The sequence below is a fragment of the Mesocricetus auratus genome, unplaced genomic scaffold (assembly GCF_017639785.1).
Source record: "Mesocricetus auratus isolate SY011 unplaced genomic scaffold, BCM_Maur_2.0 Super-Scaffold_100048, whole genome shotgun sequence".
Taxonomy (NCBI): Eukaryota; Metazoa; Chordata; class Mammalia; order Rodentia; family Cricetidae; genus Mesocricetus; species Mesocricetus auratus.
In genome coordinates, this window is record NW_024429225.1 from 5,059,933 (window position 1) to 5,086,373 (window position 26,441).

Consider the following 26,441-nt stretch of genomic DNA (forward strand, 5'->3'; position numbering starts at 1 on the left):
CGGTGCCAGGGAAACAGGCTAGGAGCTCTGCAGCGACCGAGGGTGAAGCAGCAGCAGGATGCCAGCGACAAGGGGACAGGAAATGCAGACATGACAGCCACATGGCTGCAGGTGGGGGAACCCTAATGCTCTTAGTGCTCAAGGTCAGAAAAGACACATCAGGAATTCACTTGACAAGTGAGGTCCTCCCAGAGCTCAAACAAAACATCCACACACAACTGGATACATCAAATGCTGCGGAGACCCCACACGCGTAAAGACGGCGCTAAGCGGCCGAGGACCGACCGACAGATGTCCCGCAGGTCCCCAGAGGCCCTACCTCTGAGGTTCATCTGGTGAGCAGGGGTCCCGCTGGACTCCTCTCGGCTCTTGTAGCAGGAAATGGACGTGTCTTTGAAGGTGCACCAGTACTGCTTGTACCCTTTCAAAGTCAGCTTTTTGGGCCTGCGTAGCAAGCAGAGACAATAACCACCGTGAAGTAACTGTCGAGGCGTGTGAGCAGCTAAGTCTCGGTGCTGAGAAACTCGGCCAGTCTCACAGGCTGAAATTATAGCGTCGGCCGGTGTTTTCCTGGTGTGCCCTCCCTTCGCAGTCTGCTCCAGCAGCAGAGGCCCACAGCCCCCCACTTGTCACTTCAAGCTGCCGCCACCAAAGCCTGCACATGCAGTGGTGCCCACAGCATTGCTGCTGCTGGATCCTCTACATCGCATGTACTCAGCATGACGGCCTCGAGTCATGGCACGGACACGCCCCCTCGAGAGCCAAACACGGAAGGAAGATGGCGTAGGGGAGGTACAGGGAGCCGGAAATCGAGGAAAAGGGAAGCTCTGAACTCGCGCCTTTGTCTCAGAAGCGTTCTATAAAACAGTGATCTACAGTATTTTTAGCCCCAGGGGACCGCTTTACACCGCCAGTTCCCCAGTAGGGCAGCGGACAATCGGTACCGCATCTCCGTCTCCCTCCGGCTTCCCGGCTCAGCTCTCGATTTTGAAGGTTAGAAGTGGATTGCTTAAAAGTCTAGGATAAACCGGGCGTTGGTGGCGCACGCCTTTAATCCCAGCACTCGGGAGGCAGAGGCAGGCGGATCTCTTGTGAGTTCGAGACCGGGCTGGACCGACAGACAGCCTCCAAAACAATACAGAGAAACCCTATCTCATAAAACCAAAAAAAAAAAAAAAAGTCTAGGAAAATCTACTGGGACCTTACAGGAAGGGGCCCAGCAGTACATGAACATGAGCCAATGGAGTCTGGAGCTCTGAGCAAGGTCACAACACTGGCATTCACAGGACACCACTTTTAACACAGACCCCTGGGGGCAGCCACCACTACCTACTGTATGATACAATCAGCCTTGAAGATATGAAGATCAAATAAAATAATGATTGCTGTGGTTTTACCTTAGTCAACATGAATATCTTAGTTTTAAGTGTTTATCTAATTGGTAAATCTTACAGATTTATTTTACAAATAGTTGACAAAATTATTTATTGTTATTTGAAGTCCCTCCCACTTTTATACTTACTTGAACACTTTAATATAGTCAGCAAGTTCTGGAATTGAAGTAATGTCACCCTAGGTAAAGAATTAAAATAATATTTTTCTTAATCTTTTAAATCTAGTTTGGTATCTGATTCTAAAAACTGCTTAATATTTAAAATACAGAGGTTAAAGATACTAATGATATGATCATATTAATGGCCTTGTTACAAAGGCACTGACATCTGTACAACTCCCAAGAATGTATTGTTACTTCTAAATTATAGCTGGAATGGTTTACGCAACATATGGAAACACTGGAAATCATAATGGCACCAAGAAAAATCTTTCTTCACAATAACTCCTTCCTTAGCTTTAAAAACAGGGAGGCTCACTTCTCTCTGTAGTGTATCAAGACTACCATAGGAACCTTACCCAGACTAGATGGTGCTTCCCCTACACCACTTGCAAAACAACGTTTAGAGAGAGCTTCAGTGTGGGAAGCCCTAGGGGCTAGTGACACTATTTCCCCAGAAGGTTCCCTGGGGTGGAGAGTGAGGTCCTGAGGTTGACTCTCCCACCACAAAACTTCTGAAAAATCTACGACCAACTTCTGTACAGAACTAAGCACCTTTCTCCACCTTCTATTCTAGGTGCCTTACATGGCAATGGAAAAACCCACAAAAGGTAAGCTTCACCTTAAGTCATTAGCTAAAGATCCACCCTACCAGAATTGTTGATGTCTTCCCGCCTTCCAAAGTGATCTCCAGATCAGACAGGGCAGCATCGACCTCATCAATGTCTTTGTTGCTGTTGTTCAGATGGTTTTCTGAGGTCATGATTGACAGCTTATTGATATGATACTGAAACCACAACAACATGTTTCCGAAATGACTGTTCAGTTGCAGAACTCTCTAAGACGAAATTACTACCCGACTCTATATTGGATGTTTTTTATCATCTGATTTGCGAAGATAAGACGTGGTGGGGCGGGGCGGGGCTGGAGAGATGACGCTCGGTGGTTAAAAGCACTAAAGCACTGGTTGCTCTCACAGGGAACCCAGGTTTGATTTCTAACACCCACATGGCAGCTACACCCTTCTGTGACTGCAGGTCCCGGAGATTGAGCACCCTCTTCCAGTCTCCACGGATACCGCACAGACAAAAGAGCAGATAACACACCTGGACACATGAAAGTAAGTAGTGTCCTGAGACCGGAAAGAAAAAACTCCAGGGCTGTGGCATCAGTGTGACAGCCCCGCTCAGAAAGAATTAAGCAAAAGGCGTGCAGGCTCTGTGTACACACGACCCAAGGAATTTGGTGTCTGCCTCCCTGGGTGTGATGGGAATTTAGAGTCTGCCGGGCTTGGGCTGTTTTGCGGCGGGGTGGCTGATTTCCAGTGCGTTCTTCCTGGGCTTAGGAAAAGACATTGTACAGAAGCAAGTCCCATGAGGGCTCAGGTCAGGCGTGAAGTCTTCTGCGGGGATGAACTCACCATTCACCCGCTGTCTCACATCCTGGAGAAAATTAGTCCTCATGGGCCGGCAGGCCCGATCACTGGGGAAAATCTCTAATTACCATTATAACCTCAGGAGAAGGTGGAAGCCAGCTCTGCTCTCCCAAGCTCTGCTTTCAAAGCTTCACAGTCCCAGCTATCTAAGAATAACTGTCCATATGTGTGAACAGAACAGAGAATGTGAGTGCAATTAGACGACACTTCTATCTAGCTAGGAAACAGTCTTTGGTATAGAATCTTCTAAAGTATAAAACAGTTGCTTTAGATATACTTGGTGAGTCAGGGTATTAAAAATCTATTAAGTTTTGATGCCTGAGAGATTTTATGGAGAGATCAACAGAATCTGGTGTTACTCTCATTATCTGCTTCTCAAAGCAAAAATGGTTGTGAACTTCTGAAGCATCCATCTACCTGATAAAGTCTCTGTGGGGACACTCAATGCATGGGTCCAGGGTCAATTACCAGTGTCCTGCATTCTAAGACTCCGCAGTAAGTGGTTATACCTTCAAGTTGGGCAAAAATGAGAACTTTGTGATGACAGAGACTTCTGTGACAACCAATGAGAACAAGGTGGGTAGTCACTGTCAGGCATGGCCTCAAAAGTTGAGACTAATAAGAATCATGTGGCCCCTCCCCTTGTATCCCCACCCCACCCCAGTGATCCTGACCCAGCAACTCTGAGACTCAGCCTGAAATCTGCATTTTTCCAAAGCACTGGACTGATCCTGACACAAAAAGTCCTGTTATTATCTTATTAACTCGATAACTTTATCTTTTATCCACAGTTTATTCTGAATTATCTTCTTTCTTCTTGCCTATTTTCCAAGGGGTCTGGGTGCTCCAAGGACAGAGCAGTCCAATGTGTGGGCTGCAGGCTTCTAACCATCCTTTTCAATGGTGAAGAGCAGAAACGTGAGTTTTATTCAGTGTGGTCACACTGTCTTCCTCTTACTAAGATGGCTCCGCCAGCCCGTGTGTCAGCCTTTGGATTTGCACTCCAAAAGCCACTCCCTCCCTTACCCCTCATATATATTATATATAGTCATATAATCTACCTACCTATCTACTGAAATAGTCCAAGCGGCTATGCTTTGGGGCCTTCAGTGACTGTGGGTAGAATGCAGCCCACTGGTACAATGCTCACTTAGCATGTGCAAGACTTTGAGCTATAAACGTGCTATAAAATTAAAACCTATGGCTTTTTTACAGATAGATTTTACGTGTCTTATTCTTGCTTTTGGCAGAAGACAATGAGTCTGTATCTAAAGTGCAAAAGAGATATTTAAAGAGTTGCTCAAGTGGGAGACTCTCAGGGAACCGCGCTGAGATTTAATTTGGGAAGCTCTCCGGACAGTCAAAACGACCAGGAAACTGTAAGATTCTTAACCAGCTGCTCAGTCAGCTCTTTGGAAGAGCTGATGGACTGGGCCGCCCTGTGCCCTCTACTTCCCAACAGTGACCCTGGGCTGTAAATGAACTTACTGGTGCATTTGGAAGGCTGAGAGCGCTTTTCTGTTCTGAGAAGTGAAATCCTCAGGGTGAGAGCTTCTTCACTGAGGGCCAGCCTTGCTTCTCCCACTTCTATTTAAGGAGTACTAATTGCACTGGGACCTTGGGGAAGACTAGGATCCCATCACAGCCCAGGAATGCCGGCCAAAGCCCCACTCAGACACATTGACATCTGGAGAGTCAATCTGGTGACAATGGACCTCACTGCTTCTAAGCACACTGATTTGTCTAAGGCCATTCTGCTGGAGGGTGGAGCAGTAATGGGAATGGGTAATTAATTTTTTAATAAGTAACAATATAATTCTGAAGCATGTGGTATCCAAAGCCCACATGTGGAAAAATATTAGTTTAAAGAGACATTAGCTATCTATTTAATAACTAATATTGTAAAAACATTTGTGTTTATCCTTGTCTCTTGAACCCCTATTATTTAAAGGTGTTATCTCTGCCATAGCCAGTTTGCAATGTGCCTTGTCATCAATTTAATATTATTAGTATTTTATTTTTAAGAGAAAACTGAATTAGCTTCAAGTTACTATGCAATGGGAGGGAAAAGACCAATTTTTTCCACAAGATACAGGAAAGTAACCAAAAGTACCACTGATTCTTAAATACATATGTATAATTTTTGAAAAGATTTATCTATTATAAGTCAGGTGATGGTGGTGTACACCTTTAATCCCAGCACTACAGAGTCAGAGACAGTCAGGGCTACAGTGAGTTTCAGGACAGTCAAGGCTACATAGAGAAACCCTGTTTAGAAAAACCAAAAGTAAGAAGAAAAAAAACAACCACGTCTACTTTTGTAAATGTCCACTTTTACTGTTTAAAATATTCATGTTTAGTGTGTGCATGCATGTGCCATTCACGTGTGCACACGGAGGTGAGGACACCACTGAAAACCAGAGTCTCACTGCAGCCCTGCCCCCCCTTCCCGGGAGAATCACCCACCATGACTTTGTTACCTGCAAGGCTGCAAACATCATCATCTCTTCCTCGGTGCATTCAATCTCTTCCAGGAGAAGAGCCCACTTGGCTTGCTCATAAAGCTGGTTGATTCTGATAGCGTCATACTGCAGAAGGAAAGAAACATGGGCTGTAACAGAGTCTCCAATACCAGAGAGCTCTCAGCCGGGACTATTCACCCGAGGTCGGAGGGATGGCTCAGCAGTTAAGGGTGCTACCTCGAGGAATGGCGTTCAGTTCCTAGCACCCATGTAAGACGGCTCATAAATGCCTGTAATCCCAGCTCCCAAGGGCTCTGACATCTCTGGCCTCTATGGGCACCTGCACTTACATACACTGAAAATTTTAAAATAGAAAGTCTCTAAATAAATAAAATTGTTTATCTTATGAGTGTTCGGCTCCTGTGTACATGTGAACACTACATGCATGCCTGGTGCCTGTTAGGTCCCCTGGAATGGGAGTTATGGATGCTTTAAGCTACCGGGTGGGTGCTGAAGTAATCCAGGACCTCTGCAAGAGTTCTTAAGCAGTGATCCACCTCTCTAGCACCCCACCACACCTTCTTGAGACCAGGGTCTCACTAACAAATAGCCTTAGTTGGTCCGCAACTTTCTGTTTAGACTAACAAGTCTTGAAGTCAGAGATCCTCCTGCCTCTGCCTCCTGGGTGTTGCCATTAAAAGCTTGCGCCACAACGCCCAGCTAAATACTCACGTGTAAAGCATGACAAAAAGCGAATAAAGGTACATATTCATTATCAAATGGTTAACTCTGAAAAAGGGAGAGATCTACTAGTGTCAAGATGACATAAAATACGACAAGAAAATTACTCAGGGATGTAGCTCAGTAGGTGGAAGGGTTGCCCACCAGGAGAGGATTTGATCTCTTGTGCTGAAGGAAAAAAGGGGGTTGGTTCATGTAACAACTAAGGCTACAGTCTCAGCGTACGAAGTCTGACTTGAAGGAAGACATGCTGTACGTGACTGCCGTGCTGGCACTGGGAAGGTAAAGCGGGGGACCCTTGGTTGCTAGGCCAGCCCGGCTGCCCAGCAAGCTCATGTCTCGAAGACAAAGCCCACAAGACTGGGTGCTGACACATGCTAGTAACCAGCACCCAAATTCGGAGAGATCCCAAGTCTGAGGCCGCCTGGGTTTCATATGAAGTTCCAAGTCGGCGATGCAGAATGGCTGGGTTCTGTCTCAAGGAGCAGACACCGGAGAAGGAGCCGGGAGGAGAGGGAAAAATGAGAACTCTAGCTGGCAAGAATTAAAACAAGGCGCAAATACAGATTCTAACACCGTGATTCTGACTTGCCACAACAGAACCCAGTGTGAGACCAAATTAACTACTTTGGGAAATACCTCACTGAAAGAGGAAAAATACCAAAGAGGTAGACCCTTGGGAGGAGGGGCTATTTTAAATATCCAAAACAGACAGAACAGACACCCTTTTTGAAATGTATCTGTCATTAGACTGTCCATTTAATTATATTAGCAAAACGCAGCGTTCTCTTAAAATGTTAACCAAACATTCCACTCCCCAACCTACAACTAAAAGTAGATACAATGTGGCCTGAAAATACTTTTATAGTTCTATTACATGGTTTCTTGTATATATGTTACGTAAAAGTATTACTTGAAGCGAAGCCGGGTGGTGGTGGCTCATGCCTTTAAATCCCAGCATTCGGGAGGCAGAGGCAGGCAGGTGGATCTCTGTGAGTTCGAGAACAGCCTGGTCTACAAGAGCTAGTTCCAGGACAGTCTCCAAAGCCACAGAGGAACCCTGTCTCGGAAAAAAATTTCTTGAGCATACAACGAAAGATAAGATACTAGATCAGTGGTTCTCAATCTGTAGGTCCTGACCCCTTTGGGGTTTGAACAACCCTTTCACAGGGGTGACCCATGACCATTGATATTTATAGTATGACTCTTAACAGTAGCAAAAGTAGCTATGAAGTAGCAACGGGAATGATGGTATGGTTGGGGGGTCACCGCAACATGAGGCGCTGTAGTGAAGGCTCGAGCATTGGGAAGGTTGAGAGCCACTGCTCTAGTTAGAATAAGTACCATTCAGACACGAAGAACGTAGCAGGGAGCCCGCGGCTCTCTCCCCTAAAGACTACAAACCGCTGTGCCTGTCCTTAGGGAAAAAAACCAGACTTTCACTGCAAAGTTAAACTGTAGCAGAAAAGTGCAGTATAACAGAGCAGACTCACCAGTCACAGAAATCAAGTAACAATGGTTAGCTATAAGGTACTATAGCATGTAGACTATAAAACAATATAAAGCCCAGTTTGGCAGTACATGCCTTTAATCCTTGCACTCAGGAGGCAGAGACAGGCAGATCTCTGAGTTCCAGGTCAGGCTGGTCTACAGAGTTGAGTTCCAAGATAGTCAGGGCTACACAGAGAAACTTTGTCTCAAAAAACAAACAAACAAACAAACAAACAAAACAAAAAATAAATAATAAAAATAAAAAATAAATAACAACAACAAAACCCCTCAAAATAATACATACAAAGAGTAATTTTTCAGAAAACTTTTTTTTGGTTTGTTTGTTTGTTTGAGACAGGGTTTCTCTGTAGCTTTGGAGCCTGTCCTGGAACTTGCTTTGCAGACCAGGCTAGTCTCACACTCAAACTCACAGAGATCCGTCTGCTTCTGCCTCCAGAGTGCTGGAAGTAAAGGTGTCCGTCACCACTGCCCGCCTTAGAAAACTATTCTTTCCCTTACAATATAATGATAGATGTTAAATTAACCAGTAACCAGTACCTTTGAAATGTAATTACCTTATCAAAAGAGAAAAAAGTTAACTCATTCTTCCAACCTAGGAAAATACTACATTTATTCAGAATACAAACACCTTTGCCTAACGGTCTGGGTTTTGAATATTATTCAAAACTTGCTACAGTTTCTTAATGCTCAGATGAGGAGGGAAACAGGCAGAAAAGACCCCTCAGGTCCTTGGTACCTTTGGATTCAAATCGAAAAAGCTGTAGTACTTGAAGCGGAGCAGCAAGGCCTCGTTTTCCTTCACGTCTTGCTCCATTAGCGACCTCGAGGAGTCAAGCCACCTGGATGAATCGTGGGAGGACAAAGCAGACAGTCAGCCAAGAATCCACCAGGGACATTCTCTGCTGTGCCTGGCCTCTTACAACTTACCCGTGGCTAGGCCTGGTGATGCATGCCTTTTTAAATCCCAGCACTCGGGAGGCAGAGACAGGCAGATCTCTGTGAGTTCCAGGCCAGCCTGATCTACACAGAGAGTTCCAGGACAGCCAGGGCTCCATAGAGACATCCTGTCTCAAAAAACCCAAAAACTTACCCTTGGTTGGTTTTTGCTTTATCAAGAAGAGCTTGAGGCTTGAACATCTTTGCCAATATTTCTGGTGATGTTACCGGCTGACTGACAGCAAGTATCCCAGGATTGCCTTCTGACAGGGCACTGTCACCAAACCAGGCGGAAGTTGGTGACAAGGGGCTTCCATCATGAGCGTCGTAAGTGGGGGTCATTGTTTTACTGTAAAGTCCGGGGCTGGAGTATATGCTTCCTAGTGAGTGAGAAGAGGCGGTATGAGGACAGGCTCAGGCTCTTAGCTCACTAAGGACACACCACGGCATGAAGCACAATAAGCCACAAGCTTCAATCTGGAAGGAAAGCTTAGCACATTATTCACTGCCTCCAACGGAGACAGCTCCGCTCGCAGAGCACAACACGCGGTACCAAAGCTGTGATGTGATCTGTGATGTGATTAAAGTGGCGGAAACTCTGAGGAACTAGGAAATAAAGCTGAAGCGCACAGACCGACACTGTGTGTGTGCGATTGTGGTGAGGCTCACCTTTCAGAGGGCCAATGTAAAGAACATCGATGCCTATAGGAAAGGAGAGAGAGGAATTCAGAAGGCAAGGGAGAGGCAACAACAGAAGGCAAAAGGATGCAGAGGAAATGGGGGAAGGCGGAGACAGACTTGCCCCAACTCTGAACCATAAGTAAGCGCATCAAAACCTCAGGAGCGTCAACATAAACACAACAATGTTTTGCTCAATGCAAAACGAAGCTGTGCTTTGGTCGAGCGTACCGTGACTTGGTTTATGTACAGGTGAACTAAAGTCGGCGGCGGCACCTCATTTATCTAAGGGCTCCTTAGTATGGCAGGGCTAGGCATACAGTAGTCATGTATGTAAAACACACTGCCTAATGATATAATGCACGCTCATTCACTTGAATAACAGAACTAAGGCTATCAAAGACATCAAGTGAAAACATGTCTTAACTCTGCCTGCTTTGTGAGACAGGGTCTCACACTGTGGTCCTCAAACTTAGAGTGATCCTCCTGACTCGTTCTCTGGCTACGACCATGCTTTTAAGAAAGAAAACAAGCAATTGCTGCCCACTGTCACTGGATGTGGAAGGGAGAGGGTTACTAACTCCCCGTTATCTAACTGAAGAGTATGCTTAGGAGCCCTCCTTCCTCCCCCCCTGTTATCTAACTGAAGAGTATGCTTAGGAGCCCTCCTTCCTCCCCCCCCCCCCCGTGTGACACAGAAGCCGTAAGACGGCACGTGAAACGGAAGGACTTTCACTGGACGTAGAGAATCTTGTCAGCCATCCATATCTGACTCAATATCCCTGTGTCCTGGGTTACGCTCAAACAACCTGTCCATCGGAATGCTGTGGGGCGCAGAGTGGAACTATGTATGAACTCTCTGCTTCAGCCTTAAAGGAGATACGGGGACACAGTTCTCTGGGGGAGTGAGTGAGTCGTTGTTAAACTTCAAATCAGGACACTGAAGCATGGTGCCCATGCTTATCGAAGGCAGGAATCACTTCTCCAGTTCATCGGGGCAGACAGTGACTCTGCTGAGGGAGCACACACAAATGCTATAATGGGAAATATTAACTAATAGGCAGAAACCAGTTTACTTAAAAAAATTGTTGAATAAAACCCTTCATGAAGAATGTCAGATATTGACATTTTTTTCCTAGTATGATATACTAGAATTACTTAGAGCCAAGTAAAGGTAAAATTGACAACTCTATAAAGTTTCCAATACAGAAAGTATGTTAATGGAGCCCGCTCTTAATCCTATTTACTTATAGTTCCTATTTGTCTTATGGATACTACAAGATAACACCTCAGGTCTCAACAAATGTCTCTTCACCCTGGAGAACAAGACCAAGGCACGAGGCTAAAGGACTTGCCCACAGTCAAGAGGCAGCAAGCTGCGGGCCCCGCCGGGAATCAGCCGGTCTCGGCCGCTTTCTCACCGCCTTCACGCGGCGCAACTCAAACCATCCCCAACCCGTGTGTGCCTGACCGCGTAGACTCCTGGTGGCCAGGCCAGCAAAGCTTCAGTCGTTTTCTGCTTATTTCCCAACTCTAGCTGCACTTCTGGGTCAGAGGGCATGCATAGTTGAAATTCCTTCAGGGCCAGCTCAAAGGCTAACCCTAACTTGTTTTCCTATTTGCCTGCTTTTATATCTATTTCAGGCAGAAGTCAAACAGAGTAAGATGAAGTAACAGATTTAGTCAGCGACAAATTATGGAGGAATACTTGAAAACTAAACAGAAATAGTTCAAAAGGAAACCCGTCCAAAGAGCACGATGTGCTGGGCCACGACACACAATTCGCTGCAGATAAATAGTGTCACGTGGCTCTGAGGAGGGCCGCTGTATTAGAACACAGTAAACGACCACAAGCAAGATGGTTGTGTGCAGGTGAGACTCTAACATAAGGACAGTGTCTCCAAAGACTGAAATACGAATGCACAGCGTCCTCTAGGCAAGTGAAACATCAACAGAGTAAGAAGAGATAAAGGGCCAGGTGGTGGTGGCGCACGCCTTTAATCCCAGCACTTGGGAGGCAGAGGCAGGCGGATCTCTGTGAGTTCGAGGCCAGGTTGGACCGACAGCCTCCAAAACAATACAGAGAAACCCTGTCTCGTAAAAACCAGAAAAAAAAAAAAAAGAGAGATAAAAGGCTTACATAAGAAATAGCATTCTAGCATCCCAGTGTTGATAGCACCCGTCAAGGAAATGGGGACCTGAGTAACCCTGAGACACTGCTTGCTGTCAAATGGTAAAAAGATGGATACAGAGTTAGTTCAACACTGGGAGGAGGGAATGAAGAGGCTGTTACACGTGACTGACGGGAAGCAGCGTCTGCGGTTTATGTGGCAAGGTAATACCATTCAGTAGAGAACAGACAGACGGTTTTACAGAAGCAGCTTCTGAGAGCATTTAAAAGGACTTGGGAGAACTCTGCTTGCTGCAGAGAAAGCGTCAAAGTATTGGTCAGTGAAAAAAAAGTCATCAGACTGAAGAACCACATGTGGCACACGTTAGCCTTTGTGCTGAGACACTGTCCCTGCGTGAGTAAAGCTTGCCTGAAGACCAGGCAAGCAAAGCAGCCAGTCAGTAGCTCTTAGCTCTCCCAAGGCTGAAATGGAGATCCTGTCTTCCCCGTGACTGAACTGAAAGCCTGAATCCAAGACCCCGCTCCCTCTTACATACTTCTCCAGTGCTAGGACTAAAGGCGTGAACTCGGTTTCTCTTCTAGACTGATTCACGTGTGTGTGTGTGTGTGTGTGTGTGTGAGAGAGAGAGAGAGAGAGAGAGAGAGAGAGAGAGAGAGAGAGAGAGAGAGAGAGAGAGAGAGAGAGAGAGAGAGAGAGAGCGCAGGGGGCAGCAGGGAAAAAAGAGCCTAAAAAACTACAACAGCATTACCTAATGCTTCCGACTCTGCTGGTATCTATGTAAACAGGGTTTTCTGTCTTTCTCGTACTCAGAAGCTATTTCTAGCCACCTCTGGATAACTGAAACAACTGTGTGTCTTAGAATTCTTGCACACTTGTAGTCACCACTGATTGGCTGGTGGGCTACAAAGCTCACTCAGCTTCCCAGACTCTAGTGCCCGAGACTGACAAGATCCTCCATGTTGCAGTTTCGAATGTGGGCGACCTCAAACTGTTCTGATCGATACACACAATATACAGAATGGATCCCTTCGGGAATTGAAATGTATTTCTTTCTCTTTAAAGTAATCAAAGTTTAAAAAGTAATCAGTGAAAGCTAGATTCTGGCCTTTGGCTACTGGAACACTGCTAAATTTAGGGCCTTTGTGCACTCAGTAAGGGGGTCAGAGGCTTATGGCAAGATGGTCAGAGCTGGAGGGCGGACCTGACAAACCTTGGCTTTCCCTTTCCTGGGTGTCTGATTCCAGGCACCTGATTCAGTTTGTGTTTCTCATGCTACCTATTGGTCAGAGCCGAGGCTAGCGGTAAACAGTAACAACGTCAGAGCCGAGGCTAGAGGAAAACAAGTTGCTCTAGGAAGGGCCTTCAATGTAGCAATCTTCCAGTGCAACTCTGGCTTTCCTCTCCTAAAGGGTTCCTGAATGTGCCAGAGACGGCTCAGTGGGTAAGACTGGTCGCACACATGGCAGCTTGCAACTGTTTCTAACTCCAGTGCCAGCGGCTCTGACACCCTCTTCTGGCCTCTGTGAGCCCTACACACACATGGTGTGTGCAAACATGCATGCAGGCACAACACCCACACACATAAAATTACATAAAAAATCTCAAAGTGAAAACTTATGTCACAACTAGTCTCTTTTACTGTGTGTAAGTTACCACCCATTTCCTCCTCCAAAATGATTAGAAGTAAACTAAACAATCTTTCTAAAATCTTTTCTTTGTAAATAATTCAGAAGCCAATTGTTCTATAACACACCCTTTGTGCAGGGAACACACAATTATTAGGAGGCACACCTCAGCATATTAAACACAAAAGTCTAAAGATAGGAGAATACCCAGTTTAGCTTGGGGAGGAATGGGTGGGATTGGGAGATAGCATCTCCAAAGAATGACTTCTAAAGAAAAAGGTAGGGATGCAAAGAGACCAGGATATACACACCTCAGAAAAGGTCTTAAGTAATTAAAGTTTTAGGTACTAATGTATCAACAAAATAGTGATTTCCCCCCACACACACACAGTCTACCTACCAAAAAGCTTTCAATTTCTGCAAACTAAAGAACTAAATCCAACTTTGGCACTATCCTTTCCGGGCCCAAGCAAAGAACTAGGTTTCTTCTTCACCGACTCAGTTACTAACATTGATGACCAGCACACGAGAGGCCCTACAAGACACTGGTATGACTCAGAAGAGAGGGTGAGGAGGACTGGGTCACCCTCCGGACCTATATGCCCCACACACCCCTAACAACACAGATACCATGCAGGGCATGAGGACCCTGATCGGGGTCTCACCTGATCCAGGAGTGATAAGCGGTCCTTCCAATTCAAGCGCTTCATCTTCAGACTGGTCATCTAGCTTTTCCTTTTTTTTCTTAGTGGGATCTCTGGGTTTTTTTAAGAGAGAAAGTTCTTCAGGGTGTCTTATATCTGTTAAGGAATGGATTAAGTGAAATGAGTTAGCACAGTTACTTAGTCTACTGAGACGTGAATTTGCAATTTCCTTCTGCGTATGTGGATGTCAGTGTTCTGCCCAACATCGACACCACATGAAAGAGTGATAGACGAGATGCTAAAAATCCCCAAAACTACAGCAAGAGAATGTTTGGCTAGCACACACAAGGCCCTGGGATCCATTCCAGGACTGGAGAAACAACAACAACAACAAAAAAACCCCAAAAACACAAAACAAAAAACCCAAAGCACTTGCCCACCTGCCTTTAATCTCAGGAAGGTGCATTAAGTAACTTCAAGGCCAGTTTGGTTTCCATAGCAAGTGCCAGGTCATGTCTAAAAACCACTTTTCAAAACCAGAAAGAAAATCCTAGAAATTTTATTCATATAATTTTCATCTAAGAATTTATATTATTTGGTATTGACCATTCTCTATGTCATAAGGTACACGTGGTACATGAAGCATCTGCAATGATTACATTTAATAAACAGGCATTTTCTTTTAACTTTATGTGGACGGTATTTTGCCTGCATGTATGTCTGTGCACTGTTTATGGGTAAGTTACCTTATGGGTGCTGGGAATTAACCCTAGTTCTCTGAAGACAGGCCAGTGCTTTTATCGTGGGCCATTTTCCCTGACTCAAGCTGGAATCAGATACAGTATATACCATGTTCCAGAATTGCAAGACTCAACATTATCCCTCCTCCCAAATCAGTGGGACCTCAGCCAACTCCCCCCATAGTTGATAAGCAGGTTGAAAACTGTGTGTGCTCAAACACCCGTGAGTGCATGCGTGAAGACCAGTGGTCAGTTAACATCAGGTATCTTCCTCAATGGTTGTCTACCTTATTTTTTTTCCACAATACAGTGTTTTATTGACTTTTTGAGAATTTCATAGCATGCACTCCAAGTCACACTTACTTCCCAGTCCACCCAGGTCCACACACCCCATCCTTGTAACCCACCCACCACAGAAACCACCAAACAAACCAAAAAAACCAAGTCCAACTTGTGTTGCCCAGGCATGGTCAAACTCCTGGTAGCCAGCCCCTTAAAGAAAACTGAGCCCCCACCCAAATTCATACCAGAAGCCCTCAACTGTGGAGAGCTACACAGATTGCCTAAGACGGGTGGTGGACTCTGAATGCTCGACAACATCACATTTTTGAACACCCGAGTCCCAGCTGGAGCCGCTGGTGGAGGCTGTGGGCCCTCCATGCTGTGGAGCCTTGACGAAGGACTGCACACTTGGAGGTGGTGCTCACAGAGGGCTCTGAGGGTTTACAGCATTGCCCCACCTCAAGTGCCCCCTCTGCTTCACATGTGTGTAAAGATGCCATCAGTCAGCTTCCAGACCCAACCACCCACCAGGCCTGCTCCTGCTGCCACGCCTCCCCGAACGATGGACTCATCCCTCTGGAACCATAGCCAGAATAAATGCCGTCACCTGTCAGGTGCTTTTGGTCATGGTATTTTGTCACAGCCGCAGAAAAGTAACTAATGCAGATACATACCTCCCCCACCCCCGCCCCACATACTGCCTTTGGAGCTGGAGAAATGGCTCAGCAGTTAAGAGATCTTACTGTTCTCACAGAAGATCCAGTGCCCATACCAGGTGGCTCACATTGACCTGTAACTCTAGTTCCAGGAGATCTGGTGCCCTCTTGTGGTCTCTGCTAGCACTGGCACACATGTGAGACATATACACACATGCAGGCAGGCATGAAATAAAAACGCAAAGATCCTCCTCTGTAGTTATGGCTCCAGGGGATTTATTTAATATCTTCTCCTGGCCTCTGAGGGGACTGCATGCATTTGGTACACAGATAAACGCACAGGCAAAACACGTACAAATAAAATAAAAATAAATGAATTTTAAAAAATTAACCAACCTGTTCTTTGAAAGGTACTGTTCAGAAAATGAAGAGAAGCAATACATTGGCATAAAATATTTTCAAGCACATATGTAAGACTTGTATTCAAAATATGTGAAGAATATAAGCAATTCCAGAACAAGGCCACTGGGCTAACGACTGGGACAAGCTCTGTGGGGATCACAGACCTTGGCTGCAAACCCACCCCTCCATCAGCCTGGGAGCAGGCAGCTGCGAAATAATGTTTACTGAAAACAATTCAGTGCTATAAAGCTCTTGTTAGGGCTCCCAAAAGGGCTCGCTCACTGAAACACCATGATTTTGATCCCCCCTACGGCTAGATGCTTCTTCCTGCTCCCTGCTGTTTCTCCCCAATTCTGGTGCCGGAGATTTTAACAACCAGCTAGGAGGGTGAGAAGTCTGGGAGAGCTGTGAGAGGTGTCTGAGAGCTCGGTTGGAGAATTGTGTGTGTATGGATGGCAGAAGTCCTTAAAAAGGGAAGCGTTTTTTTTCTTGGGGAGTTCTCCTAAGCTGACTTGGGGAGCATAAAGTTTTCTCAAAGCAACCGACCGGTCTCTGTGTTATCTATCCTGACCACCTCGCTACATTCTCGGATGCAGGCTGCTCAGCGAGTGCGACAAAGCTCTTCATCAATGAACGGCCCAGAAGTACGTGAAAAGATAATGAATCACCATCCATCAAAGACATGTGAATTAAACTGTGACGAGGTAGCACTATACCCATCAGAGCAAAGCACCTTCAACAATACACAGGGTGGGAAGGATGACACGAGGAGAGGGCCATCCCGTCTGCAGCTCTCAGACCCATCCAGCTGGAATGGGAAATGAGAGAAGATGTGGGGACGGCTCTTCAGTTTCTTGATAGTTTAAACATGCAGCTAACACAGAATTGGATATTATTCTATTTAGCCCCGAAAGTGAGAGGAACATTCACAGCACTGTGTTCATAAAACCCAACTGGGAGTAACTCAAGGGGGTTAGCAAAAAATGTGGAACTTGCGGATCAGTGGAAACCATGCTCACACAATGGAATCCATTCATCAGCAGAAAGAAGCAACCTATTGACACATAGAATAAAGTGAATGAATCGAATTATGTGGGAAGAAGCTAATTTGAAAGGAGAAAATTCATGATTAAAATCTATGATTCCACCAATAAAATCCCACAGAATGCCAACAAATCTCAGCGACAGGGGGAGAGCAGCTGAGCACTACCAAGAGGAAAATCTGAGAGAAGCCGGAAACACGCCGAAGCAGGAGAGCAGTCAGTGCTCAACCTGAGCATCTCTCCAGCCTGGGAGACACAATTTACAGTTAGAAACACACAGCCAGATTACCTGAACGCAACCCCAGATCCATGTTTCCTGGAATTCAGGGAAGCTACACGGCCCTCAAGGGTCTGGGCTTCTCTATCAACTGCTATAAAAATTAAGGGACAAGGACTATTTTGTCTTATATATTTTGCAACTGTCCCTTTGTCTATGAGCCACGCATTCCGCAACTCCAATGGATACCTGCAATTGCAGACGGTATCAGACTCTACAGTGACTATAAATGTTTCTGGTAAGATCTGTGTGTACCTCTAAATAAGGCACAGTAAGAAACTACATGGCAACCAGTAGCGAAACAACAATTACTACATAGACTCTGACAAACAAACGGTGCATAAATACGGTGTTACCAATATCTGTGTTTGTTCTTCCTATGGTATCTTAGACAGTTCTTCAAAGGCACTTTTCAGGCTTCTTTGCCGACCCAAATTTCCAGCATCGTGTCTCTTGCACTCTGAGACCACTAAAATAAAGGTTAAATACGACCTGTGACTACTGAGCAGGAACCTTGATGGCTCCTGGGTGACTAGGGGCAGGGCAGTGAATATACAGCAGATACACTGGTGATTCACCACCAGTGAGGCAAGATGAGACTTAACTACACTGCGCAGAAGGATACAAAGCTTTTGGCTGTCAACTTCTGGAATTTTCTATTAGACACTAGAGAACTGTGTCTGACCACTGGTAAATGCAATCTTGGGAAGGGAAACCACAGGTGGTGTGGCAGGATCACCTCATGTAATGTTTTCTTCTAGTTATAAAAGAAATATAGCTGTGATAAAGATTGAAAATAGAAAAAAATGTATGAATTATTTATATTCTTCCTTTTTTTTTTTAGACAAGATCTTGCTATGCACCTTGACTGTCACAGAACTCACTATGTAGATCAAGCTGGCCTTGAACATAGGGATCCACCTGCCTCTGCCTCCCTTTAAACATTTTCTTATTGAAGCACAACTGTGCAGATAATAATTTTAACACCTATATAGTACTCTGTGTAAATATAATGACCATTTCTTCTCATACTGATGTCATTGTAATGCCTATGCTAATCTTTTTCCATACACATTTCCTTTGCAATTCATTTTTGTGAACTATGGGATTACTACTCGAGGCCGTGCCAGTTTTAAGGCAAAAGTGGAGAAGGCACGATCTTATTTCTTAATCTGGCTTTTAACTCTGCCTAGCTGAGGATGACTTTCAGCTCCAGGTCCTCCTGAATCCAGTGCCTTCCAAGGGCTGGACGATGGCAGGTATGACAGCAACTCGTAACTGGCAACTTGACACAACCTAAAATTGCTCTGGTTTCTCTTAGGATGGCTTTTTTTTCTTTTTTGTCTCTTTAGAACAACCTGGGAAGAGTCTCAGTGAATGACCGTCTGTATCAAGCTGGCCTATGGACACGTCTGTGGGGAACTGTCTAAGACACAGCCTTCTGTGGGCAGCACCATTCTCTAGGTCTGGGTCTTTGAATATCTCATCTGACAGGGGCTTAGTATTTAGAATATTTAAAAAACTCAAGCATTAAATGCCTCCCTTAAATCATCCAATCAAAAATGGGCAAATGAATTCCATAGAAGAAATAGAGAGAGGGCTGGGGAGGTTGCTCTGTGGTTAAGAACACTGGCTGCTGATGCCGGGCGGTGGTGGTGCACGCCTTTAATCCCAGCACTCGGGAGGTAGAGGCAGGTGGATCTCTGTGAGTTCGAGGCCAGGCTGGACCGACAGCCTCCAAAACAATACAGAGAAACCCTGTCTCGTAAAACCAAAAAAAAACAAAAAACCAAAAAAAAAACAAAACAAAACACTGGCTGGCTGCTTTTCCAGAGGACCTGGGTTTGATTCCCAGCACCCACATGACAGCTCCCAGCTGCATTTAACTCCAGTCCCAGAGGATCCACTGTCCTCTCCTGATCTCCATGAGCACTGCTCACATAGACATACACAAAAGCAACACATACACATAAAATAAAGATTAAAAAATTCTAAAGGAGAAATATAGAGCCAATAAATACTTAAAAAACTTAATATCACTAATGATTAAAGAAATGCAAACAAAAACTACATTAAAGCCTGGGCAATGATGGCACACACTTTTAGTCCCAACATTCAGGAGGCAGATGCAGATGGATCTCTATGAGTTCAAGGTCTGTCTGGTCTACACAAAACAAAACAAAACCCTTCCTTACATCAAAACTCCCATCTCATCCTAGTGAGAATGGCTATCATTCAAGAAAACCAGTGTGGGGCTGGAGAGATGGCTGAGCAACCAGAGAGTACTGGCTGCTCTTCCAAAGGGCCCAGGTTCAATTCCCAGCACCGGCATGGGCATGACAGTTCATAACTGCCTATATAACTCCAGTCCTAGGGGATCTAAACCCTCTCTTCCTTCCTTGGGTACCAGACAGACACGGTACACAGACATACATGCAGGGAAACACTGATGTCCACAAAATAAAAAAAATAATGGAAAAAAAGAGGAACCCTTATTACTACCGGTGAGTGTGAACTCACGCAGTCACTAAGGAGATCTGTTTGGTGCTTCTCTAAAAACTGAAAATAGTGCTACCATGTGATCCAGCTGTAGCAGACCTGCGTATAGACTCACGGGGTCTTTTAGTAAGTCAGCATCCCACAGGGGTGCCTGGACATCTATGTTTATTGCTATGCTATTCACTGCGGCTGAGATTTGGAACTGGCCTATATAGTCAGCAGGTGAATGGATAAAGAAAGTGTGATATATAAATACAATATTTCATAAAAATAGAAGGAAGAGGCTATTGGGGGTAGAAAAACAAGAGCCAGCAATGGGGTGGAATCTGCGCCAAGTACAATAACCTATGTAGGAAAATGTCATATGAAGCCCAATACGAATAGTGATACCAATGAAAAGAATACAGCATAGTTCAGTTACATAACTAAATAGCAAGGGTTTCTTTTCTTTTGAGAAAGTGTCTCCCTCACTATGTAGCCTTGGCTAGACTGGAACTCACTGTGTGGACCAGGTTAGCCTTGAACCCACAGCGAGCTGCCTGCCTCTGTCTCCAAGTGCTTTGATTAAAGGTGTGCACCACCACGGCTGGCTCTTCATTCTTATACACTCAACATGTAGCAGTAACTCACCCTCACATGTGGCTTGTGTATTGGATGCATCATTTCTATGACTGGGTATGTCTACATACCCACAGTATTTCAGATAAACTTCTGATCATCACCATTTCCCAGCCTACCTTTCCTTTTTTCATATGAATGTGCCATGTGCATATGTGTTCTCATGTGTGTGTGGGCATGCACAGTGTGTACACATGCATGTGGAGTCCTACGCTGGTGTTGGGGATCTCCTTCCACCATTTATCTCCCTTACTTACTGAAGGAGTCTCTACATCAGAACGCATACATATGGCTAGTCTCGCTAGCCAGTTTGCTTCAGACCCCTGGTCTCTGCCTGCCCGGTCTTGTAAAAGACAGTCACCAGGCCAACCCAGAATGCAGATGGGTTCTGTAGATCCAAAACTCTACACCCTCCCCCTGCTGGTGCAGCAAGAGCTTTCCACTGCCGAGCTATATCCACAGCCCCCAAACTTGCTGAAGGAACAAATTTAACATCTGAGACTTTATATGGTGGTCACTCTTGATTGTCACTTTCACTGGCTAGACAGCATGGACATGTGAAGTCTGTGGCGGCAGGTAAAGAAAAGGGAAGTGGCACTGTTAGGAGGTGTGGCTATGTTGGAGGAAGTGTGTCACTGTGGAGGTGGGCTTTGAGGTCTCTTTTGCTTAAGCTTCACCTGGTGTCCTATTGTCTCCTGATTAAGATGTCTGCCTGTATGGCCTGCATACTCCCCCCCCCCATGATAACAACAGACTGAACCTCTGAAACCATAAGCATGCCACCCCAATTAAATATTTTCCTTTATAAGATTTGCCATGGTCATGGTGTGTCTCTTCACAGCAGAGAAAACTGTACGACACAGGTCAAGTAGTGCTCTGGGTATGTATGTGAGGCCATTGCTGGGGATGATTAACTAAGGAGAAGACAGCTGCCCAGAAGTGGATGGCACCGCCCCATAGCCTGGGGGCCTGAATGGGATGAGAAGACACAAAGAAGTCCACCGCACAGGCGCTCTCTGCTTCCTGGTGCTCGAGATGTGATCCACTCCGCTCCACCATGCGCTCCCTGACCCGGTGGGTCGATGCTTCTAAAACTGATAAAACTGATGTCCATCCAACCTTCCCTCCCTTTACGCTGTTTCTCTCTGCGGGTCACAGTTGTCATGGCGACTTTAACACACATAAAGGTTTATGACCTGCTCTTTAATTCTCAGTGCACCCTTGGTTTTAAGGGCCACCACTGCCATGTCTGGGGAGAGAAGAAAGTTCAAGCTGGGCTGGAGAGATGGTTCAGCAGTCAAGATCATGCACTGCTCTTGCCAAGGACCCACGTTTAGTTCCCGGCACCCACAGGCAGCTCACAATCACCCTTAACTCCAGCTTCAGGAGGATCTGACTTCTCAGGCCTCTGAGGGAGCCTGTACTCATGTGCACATACCCCCAAACAGAGAGACGATATACATAATTCAAATAATAAATACATCCTTTAAACAAAAACCTCAAGCCTCTACCATGCTTCAGTACTGGGGCAGGGTGGTCTCTGTCTCTCTCTGTGTCTCTCTCTCTCCATGGTTGTTTCCCCTTAGAGCTGTGACACACTTCCACTAGCTCTCCGTCTGACTGTCCAGCTGGCAAGGGAAAACAAGCATGTCGTTTGAACTCTTCAAGTGTTTCTGGAATGTTTCCTGGGTCCCGAGAATTTCTGTACTGCACAGTTCATACATTGAGATTTTTGTCCCTAAGTCATTTCCTGTCCAGCTCATGAGTCAGCTATGAATGTAACTAAAGCAACAGCAAGAAATACTATTAACTAACTTCAGTCTGTCATAAGCAGACAAGCAGCTCTTAACCATCTGGGCCAATGCAAACTGCCTGTCGAGTTAAAATACTAAACTATGTGCTCGGGGACCTCCCTCCTTAGTGCTCAGTGCTCAGCACTCCCTGTATGTTCTTCCCAAAGTTCCACAGGTAAGGCTTTGCTGTTTGTCTGCTTGAACTGCTAAATTTATGATACTTCTTTACAGTGGCAATGAAACTCTAACGGTTTCAAACAAGAGTGTCAGAGCCATAGTTCAGTAGTAGAGCTCGTGTTAGCATGCACAAATAGTGACACAGGGGAAGCACGATACTGAGTACAAGGTAGAACCACCTCAGTTCATAGGCTAAGAACGCGAGGAAGTCGCCTATCTGTGAGACGGACAGGATGCCAAAGGACCAGCAACTAACAAGTTTTAGATATCAACAGGGCTGTCTACATACCCTCACTGTTCTGCTCAAGTTCACCTGCATTACCAGCCAACACTTAACTCTACTGATCGTCGTCTGTGCAACAAATACACGGGAGATTCCAAACACTGCAAGTGAGGATGTGGGGCCAGAGTGAAAAAACCCGACAGAAGAGATGCAGTCGGTGAGAGGGTCAACCCACGAACACTGGGCAGCACTGAAGACAAACGAGGAAACAGAGAGAGAGAGAGAAAGGAAGCGGTAACATTTCACACAGGAAGCAGGCCACGGGCAGGACTCTCCAGAACAACAGATGGAAATGAATCCCGAACCCGGGACAACCAGGGACACTGCTGTGAAGCTTCACAGAGGAGAAAAGACCTCACAGGTATCCAGAGAAAGCCATCCACAAAGAGATGAAAATAAACCTTTACAGCATTACCAAGACTTAGTCACAACACGGAACCCACCAGACAACTGAACAGTGACTTCCAAACCCAGGGGGTAAAATAACTCTCAATCCAGTAATTATTAAAAGGCAGAATAAAGTCAGTTTCAAATTAACATTTTTAAATTATTTATCCTACTCACCCTTCCCTTACTTCATAGATGCTCTTTTATTTTTCCACCCGAGGGACACCAAGGAAGACGATGTAGGGATCAAACATGACAGAAGACATTTCAATTTGAGTGTACATGTACACGTATGTGTTGCATGAGTTTATATGTACACGCCTGCAGGGGCAAGCAGGTGACCAACCCCTGGAACTGCAATTACAGTCGGGTGTGACGCACCTAATGTGGACGCTGGAAATCAAACCCAGGTCCTCTGTAAGAGCAGTGAGCATTCTCAACCACTGAGTCATCTCTCCAACTCCTTAAGAAAACAACTTCAATGTTTCTGCTTAAGGAGGGTACCAGAAGGAACAAGAATGGTCAAAGAAGAACATTCAAGAGGCTGCTTGGAATAGCCATGAGGAGACAGTGGCAAATGCGTTGTCAGTGCAGCACAGATGACGTGGAAAGATTCACACACATCTGGAGGAGGCAAGGTCAGTATCTACATGTGATGAGTCATTTTCTAATTCTGCAACAAAATGCTTCACAGAAGCAAGAAAGGAACGGTTTGTTTTGGCTCATGGTTTGAGGACGTGGTTCACCATGACAGAAAGGCGTGGCAGTAGGAGCATGAAGCAACGAGTCGCGCTGTAGGCGCAGTCACGGAGCGAGAGGAGTGGATGCTCAAAGCTGCCCCCATTCCTCCTATTTGCTTAGTCCAGGCCCTCGGCCTACGGAATGGGACTGTCCACAGTTAGGGTGGCTTTTCCCACCCCAGTTACTCTAGATAATCCCTCAGGCACGCCTCGAGACGTTTGTGGGGAGTCTAAGGTCCACCACGTGACAAGATTAGCAGTGCTAAGGGTGACCGCTCTGTCCCTGGCATACACATCTGGGTGGTAGATGGAGCCTTCTACTTTCGGGGTGGGGGTAATGAAAGGGGGGATGAGAAGACTGGATCTGGAAGGGAATACCACAAGCATGTTCAGTATTATGCATGAGAGCTTTATCTGCATATACAACTTTATGCCAGAAGAGGGCATCGGATCTCACTAAAGATGGTTGTGAGCCACCATGTGGTTGCTGGGAATTGAACTCAAGACCTCTGGAAAAGCAGCAGCCAGTGATCTTAATGCAGCCACGAATATGTTCAGTTTTAAATGTCGATGGGAGAAATGATCTTGCAGGGAAAGCTGGCTCTTGCTGAGCTGAGACACTGGAGATGGAGGTCAGGGAGGTCAAACTGGCCTGAAGCCCTCTATTTACAGAGCGGTGGCCTAAGGTCTCAGGGATGTTTCCTGGTGCCTGGCTGAATTGTGACCCATTTCTGTGAGCAGAAGCCACTCAAAACTAGGAAACAGGAAAGGATCCATAACTGAAACCGTGTTGCTACCAGGAAGAGTGAAAGAATTCTCAAAAGACAACACCTTAGGGGTTAGGCTAAACTGGTTCCATAACTACCCTAAAAAAAAACCTAAAAGACAAAACAAAACAAAAAACAACCAATTTCCTTACAATCTTACTGGTGAGCAGAAAAAAGGCTGCATCATTTAAAGGAATTGGGGGGATCCAGCTACCAACCACATTAAATTAATAAAGCGTCATACACAAGCAAGTATTATGTCATAAAGACATACAATCCATAACCATGAGCGAAGGAAAGGGGGAGGAGACAGGAAGGGAAGCAGAAAAAAATGAACTCAAACAAAGCATCAGCCAGGAAGGAAAGCAGAAATTACCCAAACGAACATTAGGAGCTGTCCTATGTAGAGTCCATATGTTTAAAAGGAGAAATGAAAACATAATGAAGACAAAAAATGAAAGATTCAAATAAAAGCAGTAAAGCCCAACTTGCAGTGCTGAAAACACACGTGCCATGGAAAGTACACTGGGTAGCACCATCACCGATGTGAAGAGCCAATGAACTCAAGACGCAGCTGAAAGGGTTAACTAAACTCAAAGGCTTCAATTTTAGAAATAAAGGGAGCAGACCCTCACTCAGGCCCCTGCTTTAGCAGTCACCACAGGCTACAGAAAAGATACATAGGCCTCTGACACAAGGAAACTCCAGATCCCCTGGCCTCCCAGAGCCTAGGGGCAAAACTGAACACAAAACTCCAGACCCCACGCCCAGCCTCCTAGATACTTGGTTCCTGGGAACTGTTTGGCCACAAAAGAAACTCCAGGTGGGACCAAACCTCCCCTGTAGTCTCCAGGATATAGTTCTGAAAACCAGCGGTATCTATGTACAACAGGCCACCTGCAAGTAACAAAACAATGCCATAGAAACCACACAATGTTCCCTCTCAGCACTGACCAATGAAACTAATTGGTACACAGGTATTCCATGCCAAAATATACCTTTGAGAAATTCTCCTAATTGTTCCCAAATATTAACCAAACAGAAACCAACCCGTACCTACTGATGTAATCCTGTCTTTAAAACCTAGCAGTAAACAGGGAACTTGACTCCCTCTGGAGGCTGCTGCGTCAGCTTGCTGGACAGAGTCCCTGTCATGGTTGGATGAACAATTGAAACCTTGCTTTTTCAGTTTAGTGGGTCTGTCTTCCTGGTGGTCTCTATGCAACTTGGGCACAGCAGCAACAAGAGACAATATTGAAAATAAAGCACACTTATGCACCACTAAAAGGCAAACGGAAAGCATGTAGAGGAAGACAGACTTCTCTGAAATCATGGTGACCAGAAAACAGCTTACAGACATCAAGTACTGGAGGGAGGAAAATCTGGAATTCTTCAGCTATATAGTGTTTTTCAAAAACAAAAGCCAAAAAAAAATTTTTTAAAGGTAAAGAACAAGTGAAAACCCACCTGTGCCATTTTCAATTCTGCTGCTGTGGTAAAATAACCTGACCAAAACCAACTTACAGAAGAAAGGGTTTATTTGGGTGACACTTCCAGGTTAGTCTGTAATTGCAGAGATGTCTCACAGGCAGGACCTCAAGGCAACCGGTCCTGTTACATATACAAAGAGAAATGAATGCACCCATGCTGCCTGCCTATAACTAGCTTTCTTCACTCTTTACAGTAGTTTAGAGCTCAGCTTAGGGAATGATGCTGCCCACAACAGGCTGGACCTGCTAAAACGGGGGGGGGCTGGTCACTTCAATATCAGGAGTTCTTCTGGTCTGTTTAGCAGCCATGACAGGCTAACATGTGCTTGCATGACCTTGCTGTTCCTGTCCTGGTCACTAGGTCTGATGCCCTCTTCGTGGCAAGGAACCAATCAGAAGTTAGCTGGTGGGGCTGTGCTTTACGGACAAGTGTACAACAGTGATGTGCAGAGCATAGCAACCGCCCTGGGAGGGCCTATGGGCCATAACAACCAGTTGACCAATCAACACAGGGCAAGTCGTTCAAGCCTGGAAGCGCACCAATCCTGAGACTGTTGCGTACGCCTCACA

General features: G+C 45.5%; 1 protein-coding gene and 1 long non-coding RNA gene across 7 annotated transcripts in view; one reads left to right on the forward strand and one right to left on the reverse strand.

Annotated features, from left to right (window-relative positions):
* Fermt2 (FERM domain containing kindlin 2) overlaps positions 1 to 26,441 on the reverse strand; it is a 66,786-nt gene that overhangs the window by 7,814 nt on the left and 32,531 nt on the right. For 3 of the 6 annotated variants that reach the window (XM_040735730.1, XM_013125047.3, XM_013125048.3), the window contains 8 exons: positions 13,739 to 13,873; positions 9,308 to 9,340; positions 8,793 to 9,018; positions 8,439 to 8,541; positions 5,468 to 5,575; positions 2,205 to 2,339; positions 1,523 to 1,572; positions 320 to 444 (listed from right to left, as the gene is read on the reverse strand). In XM_040735730.1, the coding sequence (XP_040591664.1) occupies positions 320 to 444; positions 1,523 to 1,572; positions 2,205 to 2,339; positions 5,468 to 5,575; positions 8,439 to 8,541; positions 8,793 to 9,018; positions 9,308 to 9,340; positions 13,739 to 13,873 (915 nt within the window). The remainder of the gene's footprint in view (positions 1 to 319; positions 445 to 1,522; positions 1,573 to 2,204; positions 2,340 to 5,467; positions 5,576 to 8,438; positions 8,542 to 8,792; positions 9,019 to 9,307; positions 9,341 to 13,738; positions 13,874 to 26,441) is intronic. The other 3 variants (XM_021222838.2, XM_005085794.4, XM_005085795.4) reach the window with 1 other exon arrangement.
* On the forward strand, positions 699 to 5,468 carry LOC121136089. Its single transcript, XR_005873218.1, has 3 exons — positions 699 to 993; positions 2,130 to 2,163; positions 2,590 to 5,468. It is a non-coding gene; the product is annotated as an uncharacterized LOC121136089 (long non-coding RNA).